Source organism: Marmota marmota, unplaced genomic scaffold (genome assembly GCF_001458135.2).
Source record: "Marmota marmota marmota unplaced genomic scaffold, marMar, whole genome shotgun sequence".
NCBI lineage: Eukaryota > Metazoa > Chordata > Mammalia > Rodentia > Sciuridae > Marmota > Marmota marmota.
In genome coordinates, this window is record NW_025999932.1 from 22,812,943 (window position 1) to 22,832,381 (window position 19,439).

The following is a 19,439-nucleotide window of genomic DNA, read 5'->3' on the forward strand; positions in this document are numbered from 1 at the left end:
GCAATAGAATTTTTTAGCTGCATTATAATCTCCTGAGACCAATTTCATAAATAACATCCATCCTTGACCTGTATGCTGTTCGTTCTTGACCAAAATATCATACAGCATGTCTGCAAGTACTAACCAGATACAAGGAGGCAATCTGACTTATCAGATTAAAGCAATGTTTTCAAAAACTTTAGATAACTATATAAACAACTGGCATGTAAGGGGGATGTTTCACAGCCAGAAAAGGTTCCTTTGCCTATCCAAAGGTCCTTAAGCCAAACTACTATTTCTCTTCTCTGACTTCCAATAATATTAGAAATATTAATGAATATTTGGATATATCAATAGAAAATAGATAAGCAGTGAGTGGTGCACGCCTGTAATCCCAGCAGCTCAGGAGGCTTAGGAAGGGGGATCAAAAGTATAAAGCCAGCCTCAGCAACATAGTGAGGCCCTAAGTAACACAGTGAGACCCTGTCTCTGTATAAAATATTTTTTAAAAGGTGGGGGGGCTGGGGATGTGGTTCAGTGGTTAAGTGCCCCTGGGTTCAATCCCCAGTACCAAAAAAATTAGATAAACCAATAGAAAACCACACTCTATGTATGACATAAATTATAGTAATAGATATAGGATCTACCACTCATTAAGAATTAGCTGGAGAAAAATAATTAGCTGCCATAAAAGTTATTATCTATGAAAATACTCTTCCAAGATAAAAACACATGCAATTGAAACTAAAGGAAAACAGGTTGTCATTAATGCTCATAGTAACACTATTTAATTTTATGCTAAGTCAATTAAACTATAACTATCTTTTCTTCTCTCCACTAAAAACCAAACAAAATAAAACTGCCCAAATACATGCTCCCAAAGTTCCCAAAGGCAATGCTTTTGAGTGATCCTACCACTCATTGGCTAAAAAAAGGGATATAATCAGGCAAATTTAACAGCACCTTTCTGTATATACTTTTTATAAAAGAAATTAAGCCTGGAAATGTACAATTAGATATCAACAGATTAATGAAACAAATATATATACTCTTCACTTTAACAAAATCCAGTTGTTAGAAAAGATCAACCACAAAGTTTCTTAAAGCACCTACATACAGTTATTGTTTATAATGCCATTTGGCAGACAGGTAAAAGGACAGGATGAAAATGACTTAAAATGTTGACCTCTGATTTAACTAAGGCACTCTCCCCCGAAAAAAGTTATAACCTTGAGTTAAGTAGTGTGATAACCTTCAAATAAAGGGATAGGTAAGAGAAGAAAGAACATGGCGATAATTCAGAAGCTGAAAAATAAAGACTTATAGAGGGGCTGGGGTTGTGGCTCAGAGAAAGAGCACTCCCATAGCATGCATGAGACACTGGGTTCAATCTTCAGCACCACATAAAAATAAAATAAAGGTACTGTGTCCACCTACGACTAAAAAGATAAATTTTTTAAAGACTATTATAGAGAAATGGTTAAAGGCAAAGAACACAATTGCAAAGAAGCCTGACAGTATAAATCAAAGTTAATCCCACTACCACTTCAGCACATGTCCTCTGGTGACTAATTAGTTTCTGAGCACATTCAAGGCACTCATCCATCTGTAATAGATGGTCCCGAGAGATCTCAGGATTTTGTGTAATAACAAGATGTAAAAACCAGAAATTATATTTTGTTAAAAAAAAAAAAATCAGCTGGGCATACTGGCACATGCCTGTAATCCCATCGGTGCAGGAGGCTGAGGCAGGAGGATCATGAGTTCAAAGCTAGCCTCCCTCCAAGGCACTAAGCAACTCAGTGAGACTCTGTCTCTAAATAAAATATAAAATAGGGCTGGAGATGTGGCTCAGGGGTCAAGTGCCCCTAAGTTCAATTCCTGGTTAAAAAAAAAAAAAAATCGTGAAATGAAATTAATCTCTCTGAGGAAGAAAATCAAGTTTCCTCTGGTGGTTGTCTCTTCCTAACTTTATTCCCTCTGCTTCTCTTGGTTTTACTATTACTTGGCTTTTTGGAAACACACAAACACTGCCCTTTGTATAGACTGATCCATGGGGAGTAATAAAAAGGATGCCTTTTACAAAATCCTTATTTTATGTAATTAACACTAGTATTACTGAATGTCAGTTTAATGAGGATGTACTAGTACTACTGATCATCAGTGATACTGAGATCATATTATGTTAAAAACAGCAGAAAAATATTTTATCAGCTTAGAACTCATTTTATCTAATTATTTCTAAGATTGATTTTACTTGTTCTCAGGCTATCTGTAAAAAAAAATAGCTGGGTATAAAATGAAGAAACTGAAATATTTACATGGGAGAAAATTAAACAGGCTTTGTTATACAAAGTATTCTTGTTCCAAAGAAAATAAGCTCTTCTGGGATACTACCTTAGTCTATTTTCTACTGCTATAACTGAATCCTACAGACTGGTAATTTATAAAGAAAAGATGTTTATTTGACTGTTAGTTCTAGAGGCTGGGAAACCCAAGCATGGTGCCAGCGTTTGGTAAAGGTCTCCATGCTCCATCATCTGAGGGCCAAAAACGCAAGCAAGTACACAAGACAGAGGGAGGACAGAGGCCAAATGTCCCCTTTTATCAGGATACAACTAGCCCACTCCCACAATAACCAACCCACTCCCAAAGTACGGGCAATAATCCATTCATGAAGGCTCTTAGTCACCTCCTTAACATCCTACCTCTCAACACTATTAAAATTGCAATTAAATTTCAAACAGGAGTTTTATAGAAATTAGTACAATTTAAAACACATATTAGCTTTGGAGTCTAAATCTAATAAAAGTGGTTAGTCATAGGGAAATAATAATGAGAGGGTTTTGCCATCCCCAGAATTTAAATGAGGCTTTTGATCACTAGACAGTTCTGTTCATAAGCATATCTGTAAGCATGAACAATTTAAACATTAGAAGTAGAGGCCAGACTTCTTGTTAAATAAGAGAAATTTTAAACCATATCACTTAACTCTACTTCTTGTGAAATCCCAGTAAAATGATATTAAAGGGATATTAGGTAAAAATTCAAAAGTCCAAAGACTGCAATAAAGAAAACAACTACAGACTACAGAGGTCAGCAAACTTCAGTAGAAGGCAGACAGGAGGGAAAACGAATCCCAAGTGCCTGGAAGGGGGAGAGAAGTGAGAAAGTAGATTGACACTTGAAGGCTTAGGAACTGGGAGTGAAAGGTGTCTTAAAAACACAAATCCACTTTAAGCCTTCTTTCAGTGCTGCAGAAGACAATTGTAGGTTTAGTCTCTACAGAAGCTGAGCAAGAGCCTTTCGGTTCCATGACAGAGGACTGCAGAGAGATACACTGAATAGCAAAGAGTATTAATAAAACCTAGAATTAAGCTACTTCTAGGCATATAGTGGAGGAATCCTCCCAACAGAAGGGGAAGAAAGCCTCAGAAAAATGGTCTCTAGTACTGAAAAGGGAAGGGGACAAAGCAGCTCAGGAGCTATTTTTTTTGTTAAAGCCCTTTTTGCTAGGAAGTTACCCTAGAGTGAAACCCATGCTGAACAAGCACCAACCTAATGCACAAAGCCTCCAATCAGCTTCTCAGAATAGCACTTTTCTACATGAATAAAACTTAGGGAAAGCTTAATAAATAAAACAGCTTAAAACAGGGAAAAGCTCAGAGGTCTCAAAAATAATCCTGTAATCATAATAAAAATCTCAGCAATGATATCCAGAGAAAAATAATAACATCACCTTTTCAAAACACTAAAAAATAAAAGTAACATTCTAAGAAATAAAAAGTGCAGAGTTTGGGGGGAAAAAGCAGAATAAACTATCTAAAATGTAGAACAAAAAGGCGAATGATCAAAATGGGAGCAAAATAAGCAACTGGAGAAATCAAGTCTAAACATTTCAACATGCAACTAACAGGATATCTAAAAAGCAGAAAGGAATTATATTGACAGGGAGGAAATTAGCCAAATAACAGTATCAGAAATATTCTAGAACTGAAGAAAATGAGTCTTTAGTCTAAATGGGACCATAAATACCCATCACAATAATGGGGAGGGAGACACAGACACATCATCAAACTATAAAATATTATAGATGATGAAAATGCTAAAAGCCCCAAGAAGATTTAAAACAAAAAAAGTCACATTCAGAAGACATCAAGAATCAGAATGATATCAGACCTTTTGACAGTAAGAAGCCAAAAAGCAAAAGTAATGCCTTAAAAATTCTGGGAATCCATACCTAGCCATAACAATAACCGAAAAAATTTTAAATATACATTACATCAAAGTTTATCCCCCATACATATTTCTTAAAGAAGCGATTTCAGAATGTGTTCTACAAAGCAAGGAAGAAAATCAAACAGGCAAACAGGGAATCTAAGAAAAAAGGAAAAGGTACAGGGAACATGTTGAGTGGGGGAAAAGACTTCCAGGCAGGCACAGGGTCCACCCAGCAGGAACAGGACAGAAGGATCCAGAGCAAGGGCATCTGAGTACTGAGAATTTATCTGGTGGGTAGGACTCAGTGTAAACTGGCGGTGATATCTGTTCAGCGGTGGTGGGTTTTTTATTTGTATATTTTAGTTCTGTTGATGACTTTGGGAAGAACAAACAAAAATTAAGAACATAGAAAAATAAAGTACGGATTACTAGGTTCTAAGAAAACAAAGTCATTCAAAAGGGAAGAAAATACAATCATGTATAACTTAGCTCAAACACTGAACACTGGGGCTGAGGCTGGGACTCAATGGTAGTACACTCACCTAGCATGTGTGAGGCATTGGATTCAATTTTCAGCACCGCATATAAAATGAATGAAATAAAAGTCCATCAACATCCAAAAAATATTAAAAAAAAAAAACACTGAACACTGGCTAAACTAAAAATTACTATATAAACATATAGAAGAAGAAAGTGAAATTTTAGGTAGAGGAGAGAACAAAATTTCTGAAATCAATATATTTATTGGGGGGAGGGGCAGCAGTATAAGCACTTTATTCAGAACATTACAAGAAGTTTTAGAAAAGAACCAGCTGAAGGAGTAATGAGCAGCCTGCTCTGTGGAGGGGAAAGAAGGATAGGGACTGTGGATTCTTCCTTACAAACTCTATACACAAAGCACATGCAGATGATTCCCAAAGCAAGAGGGAAACTCCAAGACAAATTCATCTCATACACATCCTAATTACATACTCATATTTAATGAAACACCAATTTATTCAATAGAACCCATTACCAGTTTTTGTAAAACTGGTAATTTTTAAAACATTCTCTATGGCTTCACCTAACAGGATATACAACAGTATTAAATAAACTAACACAACAATTATATAACAGATATGTGGTAATCTCCAATGATTCAGAATCAACAACATTCAGAATCAACAACATTCTAAAGTTTTTCCAGAATTTTAATAATGCATAATTACAATTATTACCACAAAGATAGGAATGCATACTTTACTTTGTACCTTCATATATATCTAGCTAGCACTGGTTATGCCAGAAGTAAACTAACAAATACCCTTTGGATGCATGGAGGCATTTACATAGCTATATTTATGTACCTGTACATGTATACTATTTCTAGTTAAATAATTCTCAAAAAAAAAAAAAATCAAGAGATCACCTGGTCTACACTATAGATGCAAGTTTGGTTACGAGAAACTTTTTTCACAAAATAGGAAAAATGAAGCTAACAAGAAACTATTCTAAAACTTCAGGCAACTTTCCTTTCCATTCATCATTTTACAACTGTAAATCAAGTCTCTTGGCATCAAATTCTAATAATACCAATCATCATTTTTTCTGTAATAAATTATGAAGTACATTCATCATTTCTTAACTGGCTTCTAAACATGATTCTGAAAGCTAAGTATCAATGGATACTTACATTGACTAATCCAAAATAGTGCTCATTTACTGGAAACTGTTCTGGACCAATCTCTTTCTCTAATGCCGAGGCATTGGCGCCCTGTAAAATGAAAATTTTAAAAAAAATCTTAGTACTTACAGCATTTCCATAACCTTGTCCAATCATATAGGCATTACAGAGATATCCTTTAAAAGACTGCATCTATTCTCCTATCATACTAACCTCACATTATTGAAAGAAAATGAAGGATGATATTGAAGAGAAGAATAACGGTTTTTAATGACTGAAAACTAGCTTACAGGAACTTTGCCATGAAACCAAAACCTCAGTCAAGGAATTTTATTCCTAATGTGTTCCTTTTCTCTAAGTATGAATGAAAGCTCCTACTGAATCATGTATTCAAACAGGAGCAGAATTTGATAGTAGCCATCTCAAGAGCTGAAACTTTGTGAAATGAAATAAGCACTTATGCAATGGGCTAGCAATTCTGTAGGCTAATAAGTTTTTAACTGAGAAGTTTTCACCCAGAGTCAAAGGTAGCAAGAATGTTGATTGCAATATCATTTATGACTCAAGAACTGACCATTGGGGAAAGAGATTTATAAGATCTGACAACATACTACATGGAAAAGCCAGAATTTAAAAAAAAAATAGACTTACACAGACGTATATGAATAAATTTCAAGAATGTAATTAAATTTAAAAAATTAACAAACACTATTCTATCTATCTACACACATTCAACACATCTGAGTGCGTGTTAGAAGAGGAATGGGACATGGAATTGGAGCTGGAGGACAAGAAGGAAAAAATAAAATAAAATCCAATAAAAGAACCTTCCACAATGTGCCATGGCCTTAAAAGTAGGATCAACTCAGTTCTGTGCACCTGAGGTCCCCGAAGAACTTGTGAAAGTGAGAAGGAAGAACCAGGGCCAAGAGCACCAGTCTAGATAATCACACATATGAATACCACTACCTGGACTCTCAAAGAAGTTCGAAAGGGAAATGAAAGCAATTCTGAGAATGAGAAAACTTTAGATATATTTATCTTGAAAATTCCCAAGAAAGCATACTACCAGGTAAATACAAACCTACCCCCACCCCCATCCCGCAAAAAAAAAAAAATTCTACAAATGACACCTGAAAGAGTTACACAGACCCAGCACACACAACCTGCCTTCTCCACTCACTGGGCATGGTTAACAACACATCAGTGCTCAGAATCTCACATCTGCTGCTTCCTTACTGAGCTTGCTCCTGAACCAGGGAAGCCCAAACCTTTGTTAGGCACCTGTCGTCAACTTCCTGACAGGTCCAGACTGAAAATAAGCATGGATTAAAGGTACCTGATGAGTTGGTGGTCAAGTCCCACCAAAATATTTCCTCTAATATCCTTCAGCTAACAGGCACTTGTTATATAAAAGGATAACATCTTAAATTTTGAATTTAGAAATTACTTTTGGTTTTACGTAAAATCTTGATGTTTTATGTAAAAATCTTGATATAATCACTAGTTAATGAATATAATTTATTTCTAAAACTGGGTATCAGTTCACATTTTATAACAACTACAATTATTAGAACCAACTTCAAAATGCACTGAGCAAAACTGGTGGAATGCTGTTAAGTCCTCCCCTTCCACTCCTGACAGCTCAAGCGCCTGCCACAAAACTTCCTAATGTATGTAGAAAATAATCAATAAACCCATGTTTTTACCACCTGTTCTTAAAAATTCAAATTGATAATATTATTCATTTGAATAAGTCAAACCCCTTCCCCACAAAAATAGAAGGAACTATCACATGAAATATACTTCAAAATGCACAGTGAATTTAACAAAATTATCTTATGTGTATATATAAATGCCCCAGGGCACTTCACCTTTATGGGTGTGTAGAAAGCACCAATCAAGAATGAATAATGGAGGAGCAAGAGGAGCAGTGGAGTGGAGGGGGTTAAGAGAGAGGAGACTGAAATGGAATGGGTCAGATTCCATGCATGTATGATTTTGTCAGGATAAACTCAGCTATTATGTATAACTATTATTACATAAAACATCAAGTATTAACTTCACTGTGCCTAATAAAATAAAATAATGAAAATAAATAAATAAAATACACCCTCAATCGCTCTAGAAAAACAAAATACCAGCACACACACTTTAGGAAAGCATTTCTGACCCTTAACCTATTATGTCCCACCATCTTAGATATAGGACACCTATAAAAACCTAAAAACTTTTATAAGACACCTATGAAATTGCTCAATTTAAGGTTTTATAGTGTCCCATACGTGGATGGGATATAATGGGTAAAAATGAAATAAGAACAGAATGACATGAACATTATTTCTCCAGCAACACATTCTGTATTCTAATCGCCCCAGATGTCCCTTTGTACTTACATATACATGTACCTACATGTAATTTCATCCTTAACCTCACAGTTTCAACTATGGGTCAAGTATTAGTTTCACTGTGCCTCAGTTTCCCAGATATATAATCACACTAATAAATCTGATCTGCCCTATGTAAAAGCTTAAGAAATAACAGGAGAAAAAAAACAAAAAACAGGGGCGGGGGGGAATAGCCATAAAACAAACAAAAAAAAAAAATAAGACCCTTTCTTGGTTTGGCAAGCACTAGCATAGAGGTCCCAAAGTTATCATCACTGTACTGCCCCGAAATCCCAACAACAAAGCAGAACCATAAGCCAGTTCAGAAGGCTGGAAAGAGAAAGCCAAGAATGCAAAAATAAAAACAGTTATAGATCACCATCATTTAATCTTTCTGGATTTAAGAATCTTTGGTGATTTTTCTAAACCCTCAGTTCCAAGTCTATCAGGTTTTCAAAAAAGCCTGTATATAAATTTAGATTTTCACAACTAAAACTATTCAGGAAATTAAAAGATTATGTCATTTTTTAAAAGTCCCTTCTAATCTAATATTCTGTTATTTTCCATCATACTTATCAATGCCTCTGAAGACGACTATAATGAACACAAAACTCTAGGGAAATCCTAGCCAATACATGCCAAGCAACACAATTCAACAGCTCATGAATTATAGTTATGGAGAGAGGGAATACAGTAGATCAAAACAGAAAAAAAAATTGCCTTATTATAAATCTAAACTAAGTATATCACAGTAAACTACACCTTACTATGGTAATGTTGTTGCTATACAGATTTCTGCAAAGGCAAAGTATAATAGGGACCTTCTTAGAGGCTGCTTTTGCTAAAGTACCAACTGTTCACTCAGACCTAGAGATGTATGATGGTAACTAAAAGCAGGACAAAAGCTTAACATTTCTGCCTTCATTTTATCTGTCTCCTCTCTACCCTAACACAATTAATGTACACGTGCTAATCACTTAGAAGTCTCTAAAAACTGGTAACACAATGTTAACTAGTCCTAAATTTATCTAGCTTCTCTCATTCCTCTTCTAGATTGAAGACACTGAGACAAGTGTAACTAAGAAACTTTCAAGATTCCAAGAAAAGTGAGCCTTTCAGGCAAATCTCTCCATGATGGGAAACACCCCCCTAAATATTTCCCATTTCCTGATGGGAACCAGATTGCACCCTCAAGTGGTAATGACTCCCCTGGAGCCATTACCCAGAAGCCATCAGGACTTCACAGAACCAGACCTGAAAAATTATGAACCAGACCACAGTTTTGATAAAGACTGCTTAATTAGGGTGCACACTTCTTGGTCCCACTTTAGTTCCTTCCCCTTTTTAAATCCACCCCCAAAGACAGAGCTAAGGACACTTGGTCTACGCTTGTCTTTCCAGTGTGGCTATACTGAATGAACTCCTTCCCTACTTCATTACTTTTTAATTTGATTTCTAAGGCAAGTGGTCAGGTCTGTTGGGATTTCCCAAAGTCAGAGTCCTCCCTGGCCCAGAACTCCAGAGACAAAAGAAGCATTCCCATGGAATATATTCAAGATTTTCTCTGCCAAAATAATCGTAATAACTCCTATTTCTAGCCTAACACTAATTGAAAGTGATTATGCTAAACAATCTGGTTTCTAATGAGTTTGTGTGGGGTTTTTTTTGGGGGGAGGCAGATACCAGAGATCGAACTCTGGGGCACTTGACCACTGAGCCACATCCCCAGCCCCATTTTTCCATTTTATTTACAGACAGGGTCTCACTAAGTTGCTTAGTTCCTCACAGTTGTTGATGCTGGCTTTGAACTCATGACCCTCCTGCCTCAGCCTCCTGAGCTGCTGGGATAACCGGCATGCGCCACGGTGCCCAGCCCAATGAGTGGTTTTCAAAAGTGTTTTTAACACTAAAATAGATATAGCTGCTAGAAATCAACTGCAAAACCAAACTTTCGCTGTATACTTTTTAACATCTTAGAAAAGTTTACAAACACAAATTCTTCAAGGATTTCACTTAAGGCTGACAAATTTCATCATGTCAAATAATGGCAATCAAGCACCCCTGGATTTAAAATGAGCGTAGAACAAATAAACATTCAACAGAAATGGCTCTGAATAATTTCCATCTCCACACTTAAAAATATGAATGACCCCACCAAAACTAACAACAGCTTATGAAATCTGCCATTCTTAACTGGGATAAAGGTTAAAAAATGGTGGTATGCAGAATCCCTGCTCTAGCAGGATTCCTTGGTTTTGTCTGAGAACATGACAGAGAAGACATCTGTTTTTTTCTGATTGTTCTGCTCCTATTTTTGTAACTTAGGCAAAAGATAATTTTAGACTTAATACCTATTAGTGTTACAGAATTCATAGTGAAGAAGCAATTACATACTTCTGACCTCCTGATGAAAACAAAACATACAAAAACAAAATGAAACTTTGAAAAAAAATAAGCCAGCAAAAGAAGGAATCCATAGAAACCAAAAAACAAAGTGATGGGAAACCAGGAGAAAGTAAGTAATCAGCAAATACAAATTTCACACTAAGAATATTTTTCAATGCCAGTGACTTTTAGTGTCTCTTTTAACAGCTGAATGGAATGAAGTACAGGAAACAGGTGCTAAAACATGAGGCCCACCCAAGACCTGGATCACAACAGGAAATCCCAGCATGGAACTGGGACTCTCACAAGTTATACCTTCAGTTTAAGAAGAACAAGAAATAATCCAAGCAGATTTTTTTGGTTTTGTCATAAGATTGTGTTTTTTTCCTAGTGCTGAAGACAGAACAAGGCCTTGTGTGTGCTAAGCAAACACTCCACCACTGAACCACATCCCTGGCCTCTAAGCAGATTTTTTAAAAGAACCATAAAACATCTAAACATAAAGTCTCCAATAGTTAAGGTAAAAAATCAATGGTGTGCTTAAGAATTACAAGTTAATATTGGGAAGTATTTTTTTTTAGTCAATATTCCTGTCAATATAACATTACTACTGAAACTCAAGTTTCATTTTAAAAGGAAATGTCTAGGGGCTGGGATTGTGGCTCAGCGGTAGAGTGCTCGCCTAGCACGGGCAGGACCCGGGTTCGATCCTCAGCACCACATAAAAATAAATGCATTGTGCTGTGTCCATCTACACCTAAAAAATAAATATATATTTTTAAAATAAATAAGTAAATACATAAATAATTTAAAAAGGAGATGTCTAGCCAGGTGCTGCGGTGCACACCTGTATTCACAGGTACTTGAGAGGCTGCGGCACGAGGATTCCAAATTCAAGGCCAGCCTCAGTAATTCATCCACATCAAAATAAATTTTTAAAAAGGGCAGAGGATGTAGCATAGTGGCAGAATGCTTGCCTAGCATACATTAGGCCTCAGGTAACCAGGGAAGGAAAATGAAGATATGTTTTACCAAACAAAGATTCCATGACAGAACTGATCCATTATACAAGTGTTATGTAGGGACGATAGTAACCTGGCAAAGCTACAGGCTTGAGTCTGGTCCTGGTCAGAACCTTGGTTTACTCAGACACACAACCTTATGTCTTACCATTCCCACATTGCCATCAAAATGTGAATCCATCAGCTCATCCCACCTCCTTAAAACATTAATAATAAAATGTTGGACAGTCTATTAAAGATAAAACATTAACAAGTCCTGAATGAAGTCAGGATACAGTATCACAGTGTTAGACACAGTCAGCCAACAGCAAGAACTGTGTAATGCTGTGTGTACCTCCTTAAATCTACCTAGTTTATGAATCATTGAAAACATAAAGTCCTGTTCTTCCCATACCAAGAATCACCAATCAAGTGAACTTGCAATTTGCAAGTTAAAACTGCAAGCATACCTTGGGTCTATTGTTTTGATAATTTAAAAATTACATATTAAATGTTGTTGGCAAACCTAAGACAATATCTGCAACTGGGAAAAAAGGAAGTAATATAGGAGACAGCTGTTCTCTCATAAATAATTTTTATATAGTCAAGCATGAAAAACATACAATGGACTAGCTTTAATTCTGCCACTTAAGATATAAATTATACCAAAGCAAACTAATAACCATGGATGTTTGCAAGAAAATAATTTACTTTGGAATTAACTTATTTCCTTAATTTAGCAATTTCCTGGCCTGCAAACATCCGCATCTAAAGAGAAATTTTTTTTAAAGGTAACCATGAGGACATATTTTGAAGTTAAGCGGGTTCAGTATATACTGTTTACGAATGTAGAAAATATACTTCAGTAAGAAATAAAAATGCTTAAAACAAAATAATGGGGCTGGGTGTAGCAGCAGTAGAGCACTTGCCTTGCATGTGTGAGGCATCTACAACTAAAAAAAAAAATGTTTTTAATGAACCTATAATATCTAGAAAATGAAATTATTAGTATATTTCCTCTTGTGTTGTATTAAAGTTATGACAAACTCTTACCAAAGAGTTTTTGTTGTTGTTTAATACAAATACATGAGATTCAATATATTTTTTCCACTTCCATTTTTCAAGTCACATTTTAGAAGCTGGAATTTGTCATTCCAAGTTGAATATTGATCAGGCAGGAACTCTTCCCAGAGGTGAGAAAAGCAAGAAACCTTGGTAAACTAAGAATTCTTCTGGAGTACAGGAAGCAGCCAATATGAGGGTATGAGGGCATAAACATCACAAAGAAGCAAATGCAGGTAGTAAAAGAGATGAATCCAAAGTATAAAAGACATTGCAAGAAATAAGGAAAAGGTGAAAATCAAAGAGAAGGCCTAACCCCCATATCTGTTATAGAAAATATATATGTGTACCCTGAAATATATGTGTGTATCCTGAAATATCAAAGTCGTCAACAACAACAACAAAAAACACTAAATGGGTGCTCCCACGCCCCCCTCCCCCCCAAAAAACATGTTTTTGACCTGTAAATATCCTCAATGAGACAATGAGCTACCTAATGGAGATTTTTCCTTTACCCTTGTCAGTAAGTACTAATAATATCAGGCTTACTAAAAATTACTCTGCCAACCCTTCACATCTGGCTTAAAATAACAGAAAATTCTCAACTATGACCAAACTTAGCATAACAAAACACTTAACAATTTGAGTGTGCACAATGAAATTTACAAATCCTGTTCTTCTATCAATACCAAAACCATTTTCCAAAAATATAATACTCTTATGGATAGCTAGTACCTGAAATGTATTGCTGGTACTTTACCTAGAGCAGAGAATGGACAAGATTTTTGCAATACTGGGGACTGAACCCAGGGGCTTTTGCACATGCTAGGCAAGCACTCTACCTACTCAACAGAGATGAACAAGTTACAAGTAGTATTTCAGCATTTTTTTATATTTATTTTTTAGTGGTAGTTGGACACAATACCCTCATTTTTCTATTTATTCATTTTTTTATGTGGTGTGAGGTGAGCAGTCCACCGCTGAGCCACAACCCCAGCCCCAGCATTTCATCATTTTAACCTTTATAATCATATTTGACAGTTTGACCAAATAATGCTTCCACACCACAGAAAACAAGAATCCTGGATGGCTATCAGGCATACCCACTGGAAACCTGTCTGGGTTACTGACCTGACTGAGGATGCTCGATCAGAAAACCTGTGTTCAATTCTGTTCCACTTAAGAAAACATGAACATTTCTACTTTTCCCAACTCCTATAATGTATTCATAAAGTACCTCCCACTCCTGGAAAGAAAATAACTATACAAATACAAGGTATTATTATTAAGTTTAAGTGAAATCAAAAGTGGCAAAGTAAATTACTGACTGGCTTAGATTACCAAATTCATACCCCAGATTCCAGAAGCTAATTCCAGGCCAATTAATTAAAGTGAAATTATCATTAAACTTATATACTGTTTTGTCAAATAATAAAAATATTCCACATGCTTCAAATACATAATGTATCACAATGCTGTCTCAGAAAGAGTTCTTAATTCTTACCACAATTTTTAAAAAATAGCTACTTTTGGCTCTTTTTTTTTTTTTTAGTATAGTAAACCAGAGTAAAGCAGAAAGAAAAAAAGAATCATCACTACCACTTCTGTTTGCCAGGTCTCAATTTCCTTGACCTATAAAATTTGGTTAACTCTTAACCATTTTTCCAGCTATACAACGGAAAGAACGGAAACCAACTTAAGTTCTGCACAAGTAAAGATGATTTTGAGCAACTACATGGTCAACATCCCAGAAACTGAGTGTCACTCTAAAGCTGTGCATCATTTTTGTGAAGGGTGCTAGGCAAGTCCTATGAGGGACTTCCCACAACAATGTAGTTTCAGTTCCTTGAAGAACAATCACACCACCACCACAGTTTCAAACAATGGTGGGGAAAGAGAAAAGAACTGACTGCAGTTGCCACCAAGTGTAGTCACATCCAAATAATTCAAGGCTGAAGTGATATCACAGAAAACAGAATAGGAAGCTCCAAAGGTCAGTTCCTACACCAAAACCATTAAGCTGAAAACATCATCAAAATCAGTTGTTCTGAACTCTGGAACTGAAGCACACACCAAACACCCAGAAGGGTGCTGAAGAAGGGAAAGGTAAGAGAGCATCTATACAAACCTGTTACCACCCCTACTCCTCTGTGCCACCACCCTACGGAGGTGGGGACAGGACTACCTCCTTGAGTGGCTGGCTGCCTAGAGCCAAGGAAATCGGCGAGGACCTTGCCCTCCAAAATCTAGGGTTTTGAACTTTGTTGTCTGGCAGTGGCCTGGAAAAACAGCATAGATGCCTGCCTAAGTTTCTAACATCCTGTGCTGCAACAACTTCTCTTTTGTTTGTCTTTCTTTTAGGGAGGTTGGGGGACAGGCATTTAAGTAAATCTTCATCAGGTCAGAAGATAATCAGGAATATTAAAACAGAAACTTCACTGGCCACCCAAAACAAGGAATTCAAACTTTGCAAATTAGTTTGAAAAAGTCATTATACAAACAGGGAACTTCAACCCTCAAAAGCAATAACTGAGTAGGAAGACAGTCTGATTTCCAGAGTTACCACACTGTAATATCCAAACTGCCCAGTTCTCCAAATCACAAAACATATAAAGAAACAGCAAAATATAGTGTTTTCACGGGGCAGGGGGTGGGGGGGTTAATCTAATGAAAGTACCTCTGAAGGAAATCAGGAGAATGCCACATGAACATACAGGAAATGTCAATAAAGAGCTTAGAGGTTACCAGAATTTCCAGGGAGGGAAGAATAAGGAGATACTACTGAATATCCTTTTAGGATAATGAAAAGCATTTTAGAAATAGATAACCTGATAAACTGTACTGGTTAACTGGCAAACTTATTTCACATATTTCACCACCAAAAAACCCCAAGAAACAAAAAAACGTGATAAAGGGTATTACACTGGGCTCCCAACACAAGAGCTGAACATACTTCCTCATCAACTGTTCTTCTGGAAAGCAACTCACGTGTTAAAACCCAAAATTTCCTGGGTGAACACCACATGTGCAAGGTTCAAATGAGGTCAAGTCTTGCTACCACACCACAAGCTAAAAAAGATTAATCACTGGAACCAATATTTGAATTTTACTGCTTTGCTTCAGCAAACCATGACAATTCAAAACAAGCATATCAGGAAAACTCCAGAAGGCACCTACATAATGAGAAAAGATCAGTTCTCCACGGTAAGGAATAAGTATTCGCCTACCTATGAAAATAACATGGCCGAGTGACATCCAATGTCTCTGTGAGGCATTTTCAGATTGCAGTAACATCTGTGGTAAAATTCATTTTTAAAACGGGACACTGATTTCTTCCTGCATTCTGGAATTTGTATTCAAGTCGAAGTAAAAAAAAAAAAAAAAACTAGTAAGACAGATTGCAGCTGTTTCAGGTCAGGAAAAGCCTGGAGCAGGAATAGAATCATTATGGAACAAGTGGCTGAGCGTGAAACAGGAGTATGCGTCCAAACTATCACCAATTCACAAATCACTTACTTTGGGCAAGTTACTCATCAGTCTTAAGTTTCTTCACTTTGTAATCTAGGAAAACAACTAAATTGCCTACCTCACACTGTTGTTATGGAAATCACATGATGAATGTGAAAGTACTATAAAATCTAAGACACTATGTAAAGGTATTACTAGAAATATTAGTCATTTAAAATTTTCTAAGTGATCATTTTAACAAAACTGAGCAACACAAGGGAAAATTCCAGAAGATAGTAAAGTATCTTGTTGAACTGTGCTGTGTAGGTATAAAGCAAAGATTCTAAGAAATTCAGAAAATTAGACAAAGGAGAATGAAGGGCAGGGAAGGGGGACAGGAAAAGGAATGAATGTAAAATAATTTTCCTATGTACATATATGAATACAACAGTGAATTCCACCATCATGTACATCCACAAGAGTAGGTGCTAATTAAATAAGACATGTTTATAATTATATAAAAAATAGATTCAACTGTCATATAACTAAAAAGAACCAATAAAATAAAAAATAAAGAAGACTCTATCTTTAACCCATGTAAAAGTCTGAAATTAGCTCCCTGTCAACAGTTGTTATAAGTACTAGAACAAGACCTTATTTTGTATGCTTGTGTAAAACTTTATTTATATAAATACTGCAAACTAACAATCTAAAAATAATTCAAATCATTGACAGTATAAAGTTTAAAAATCAAAATATGATTCATCACTCCTTCCTTTAAAGGTCCTTTTCCCCTGAGACAACCTGGTTAATGGTTTTACTATAATTATTATAATAACTTTTAGCAGATTACACAACTCAGTCAACAGCTTTGTAAGGTGAGAAACTCGGTGCGTACACTTCCTACTCTCCTTTCCAGGCCACCTCGAAAATTTTATTAGGTATTACTGGGCACAGTATTGTTTGGGAATGTCTAGTGGCTACACATATAAATCTCTATCTAGATACACCAATTTTATACGGTATTAAGAAATCTCTTGTGTGAAAAAAGGAAATGACCACATTCACCTTTTCTTCTACTAGTCCTAAAACTCCACCTCCGAATTACTTCTATATATATTCAGGAATTATAACATTTACATGTGAAATTGTCCATGCTGCATCTATAGGTTTAGTCAAAAACCAAATTTAGGCTCCCATTAATGCTCATAAGACTAGGATCAACTCTGAGGCTTACTGGTTTTCTTTCCTGCTGTAACTTTTTCTACTCTCACCTGTCTCCTTAATCCTATCTACTATTTCTCAGTCCCTTGAGAAGTTCTCGAAAATATCTGACCTGTTGATAGCATCATTCATTTCTAGCTCTGTTACACCATCCTCACCACTCTCCCACATCACATTTTCTGTTGTTTCCATGGAATTAATTTTACAAGATGCCGAGTGTACCTGCTTAGGTTGCCCTAGAATTAGGCTTATGTATAATTACATAAAATGCCTAAGGTTGCTTTTTAACATACTTCTTATAAAATATAAATAATTTTATAAAATTCTTATAAAATATGATCATTTAACAAGCAAAATATCACTTCATATTGTCTAAGTCATATAAATAAGTTTTTTTTTAACAAATATCTCTAAGCTACAATTACAGAAGGAGTACCTGATGCTAAACCAATGTCATCAGAAACTCACCCCATAGCAAAGCTGGTTTCATTTTGATACTACTTCATGAAACAATTTCCAATACTTTCCAAAATATTACAAAAGAAATCTAAATATCAATTATCTATTTCAGATTCATTTCAAAATTTTGTTCTAAATTAAAGAATTAATTTTAATAGTTACATTATGATTGGAAAGTGTGCAGGGCAAGGTGGCATAAACCTGTAATCCCAGCAACTTGCAACTCTGAGGCAAGAGGATTAAAGTTTAAGGCTAGCCTCAGCAACTTAGTGAGACCCCTGTCTTAAAATAAAAATAAAAAGGGTTGCGGGTATATCTCAGTGGTAAAATGCCCCTGAGGTCAAATCCCCAATATTGGAGGGGGGAATATTATAAGTTTGACGTGGCTTAAGTCACTAAATCTGTGATAATATAAAGCATACAATAATAAGACAATAATCTATTTACTTATAAACACATGTTTTCTGGTAAGAAGATCCACATTTGCCATAATTTGTGTAGTATTATGCTACTATTACTTCCTTTGCTTAAATTTTAAAGACATATTAACTCTAGAGCTCTAGGATATGACAGAGATATTCATGTCTACCCACTAACACGGTAACCAGATATTCCAATTTGCCTGAACAGTATGCACCAATTGCCATGACATAACTCAAAGCATGGCTTTGCATTCCCAAAGTGCCCCATTTTAGACAATAAATCACATGACCACTCAGTCTTATAATCATATCCTATATATTAACCATTATCTTTCTAGGCAACTTTATCCAGTTATTTTCAGTTTATTCCTATGGCATCCACTTCATAACCTATAAACATTTCAGAAACATTTTGTTGCACTTTTCCTAGATTTATGGTTTCTTTGGGCAAGAAGTTCAACATACAAATCAAGACACAATACCTAAGACGCAGAACCACTTATAAAGCTCTCTACATAGTCACAGCTTACCTTACGTTTAAAAGGAGTGATTTCTTTCTATAATGCCAACATACTCTAATATGCCTGCAACTATTGTAAGTTTCCTACAACTTATGCTACATACTTATATAAAACTGCTTCTATAGATAGTTACTAATCAATTTGTAATACTTGACATTTCTTTAGAAAGAGGTCTACAGAAATTTCATGCATGCAAATCGCACCCAAAGCTCTTTCACAGAGGGGGAATATAAATAAATGCAGGTGAAGTCACATACAAGTGTTAAATGTTCTTGCTTAGACTGATTCACATATGTATTTTTAAAAAATTTTCTTACATGGCTTATATGTGCTAAGGACAGTTAAGACTTATCCTTACAGGGGGGAAAAAGGCATCTTTGTTGTTCATAACTAAAGAACAGATGATAATGAAAAGATATTCTTGCTCATCAAAAAAGGTCCAAAGGTAAGATTGGCAGCCATTAGGAAGTCAAACAACAACAAGTGCTGGCGAGGATGTGGGGAAAAGGGTACACTTGTACATTGCTGGTGGGACTGCAGATTGGTGCAGCCAATTTGGAAAGCAGTATGGAGATTTCTTGGAAAACTGGGAATGGAAGCCACATTTGGACCCAGCTATTCCCCTTCTTGGTCTATTCCCTAAAGACCTAAAAAGAGCATGCTACAGG

The 19,439-nt window shown here is 35.8% G+C and overlaps 1 protein-coding gene across 1 annotated transcript in view; it reads right to left on the reverse strand.

Moving 5' to 3' along the window:
• Usp12 (ubiquitin specific peptidase 12) overlaps positions 1–6,963 on the reverse strand; it is a 36,948-nt gene extending 29,985 nt beyond the window's left edge. The window contains exons 1-2 of the mRNA XM_048801000.1: positions 6,952–6,963; positions 5,873–5,953 (exon numbers count right to left, since the gene is read on the reverse strand). Of these exons, the coding sequence (XP_048656957.1) occupies positions 5,873–5,953; positions 6,952–6,963 (93 nt within the window). The remainder of the gene's footprint in view (positions 1–5,872; positions 5,954–6,951) is intronic.
• Positions 6,964–19,439: the final 12,476 nt, after the last annotated feature.